The sequence below is a fragment of the Perkinsus marinus genome (genome assembly GCF_000006405.1).
Source record: "Perkinsus marinus ATCC 50983 genomic scaffold scf_1104296960440, whole genome shotgun sequence".
Lineage (NCBI taxonomy): Eukaryota > Perkinsozoa > Perkinsida > Perkinsidae > Perkinsus > Perkinsus marinus.
In genome coordinates, this window is record NW_003206145.1 from 17,753 (window position 1) to 19,414 (window position 1,662).

The window sequence follows — 1,662 nt, forward strand, 5'->3', positions numbered from 1 at the left end:
TCAACAGCTCGTTAAAGTAACAGAAATTACGAACAATATCATCAATTTTGACTATCATTATCAGAGACACTCGAGCTTCGCTAACATCAGCGTCCACCAAGTCTATTGACTCGTTCATGCTCCTACCCTCCCCAGAATCTGCACAACAATGTTGGAAAATATTTTCATTTTCCTCAGTAGACTTCCTCACTAATTATACAACTTTACACACGAATTCGGGTACGAGTGTACAGAAACCAATAAAATTTCTTCACAATTGTCAACAACACATGTAGTTGAGCATGTACATATCCCCCCCTTACCTTCATCTCGGCTACCCAACTGGGCATCCCCCTCATCCGGCCACCCCACAGGAGTCGATGCCCCCACCCACTTGGTGTCACTAACAGTAGGTGAGGTTACCCAACCCCCATCCTCATCCTGCCCAGACGGCCACTCCACTAACCCACCGACGCCGCTACTGCTGTTGTTGTTGTTGCCTCCCTGCCCCTCTACCACAGGCCAACCACCTGGCGTACCCTCAGAGTCCATCCAATCGCTCGGGACGGGGCCTGGCCATTCAGGTGTCGGCGCCCTTCCCGTCGGTGACCGAGACGTATCGTGATGCGAACCAGCTTGAAAGAACTCTGGTGAGTCTAAGGAGTCGTCTCCTAGCATAGCCCCAGTCGACGGGGTGGTAGAGGCAGCAATAGGCAGCAGAGACGATGATGTTGATGGTAGAGAAACTCCCGAACGACCTGAGACCATATGTCAACTAGGCCTCACTATACACTCTCGATAAGACATGTATCATCACCGCCTTCCTCCACACTCCTCGGTACAGCTATGGTCCCTCCCAGATCCAACTTCATGCCCCTAGACAAACGCCATCTAGATAGATAAGCCTCTGCAGCTGGGGACTCCACTGCTAGCCTCGACACTTCCTGATACGCAGTAATGAGCGGAGCGATGCTACAATGACACCAACCTTGTCGTTGTCTTCGAGTGATAGGACTATCTCGGCTATTTGAGGTCGACACCTGATACAAGATATTCGTGGTAAAAACGACATCTGTGGGATTCGAACCAGAGACCTCCTACCCCATAGACCTCCCTCCCTCTCCTGCCAGACACTTCTCCACAGCTTCCTTCTCGCATACCAGGGCATCAGCAATAACTCCCTTCCCCCCCAGTTGGCCCAATGCCCTACTCAGCTCGAGGACTGCGTTCGCCAACAGTGAACACCGAGGATGCCGCGCTATCGTAGCATCCAACGCAGCAACCATAAACTCCTGGTCCACGAGTTTATCGAGCTGACCCTCGCCATCTGACGCCGCTACTTCATTCGAGCAAGCTGTCATTGCTGTCGTGACAAGACATATAACCTGTCGAGAGTATCCACGCCACACGAGATGATCCTCCCTACCTCAGTGAGCAACTCCACATCTTCCTCAGCCCCCTTGCCCTCTACTATCATCCTCAACTCATCTATCTTTGCATATACACATTCAGCGACCCTTCGAGATGCTGCCGAAGACATAGCACTGTCGACAACAGTAGGAACCCCACTACCACTCGGTGTGGATGCCTGACACATACACTCGATGACTTCAGCGTAAACCACTTCCTTAATAAAGCAAACAGAAGAGTAAATGATACCATCCATCCTCCAACACAGCCGAA

The 1,662-nt window shown here is 51.2% G+C and overlaps 2 protein-coding genes across 2 annotated transcripts in view; both read right to left on the reverse strand.

Moving 5' to 3' along the window:
* Pmar_PMAR014954 (hypothetical protein) overlaps positions 1-531 on the reverse strand; it is a gene marked incomplete at both ends in the record, with an annotated part of 1,859 nt that extends 1,328 nt beyond the window's left edge. The window contains one exon of the mRNA XM_002772691.1: positions 454-531. Within this exon, the coding sequence (XP_002772737.1) occupies positions 454-531 (78 nt within the window). The remainder of the gene's footprint in view (positions 1-453) is intronic.
* A 545-nt stretch (positions 532-1,076) lies between these two features.
* Pmar_PMAR014955 (hypothetical protein) overlaps positions 1,077-1,662 on the reverse strand; it is a gene marked incomplete at both ends in the record, with an annotated part of 2,398 nt that continues 1,812 nt past the window's right edge. The window contains 2 exons of the mRNA XM_002772692.1: positions 1,077-1,364; positions 1,406-1,567. Coding sequence (XP_002772738.1) covers positions 1,077-1,364; positions 1,406-1,567 — 450 coding nt within the window. The remainder of the gene's footprint in view (positions 1,365-1,405; positions 1,568-1,662) is intronic.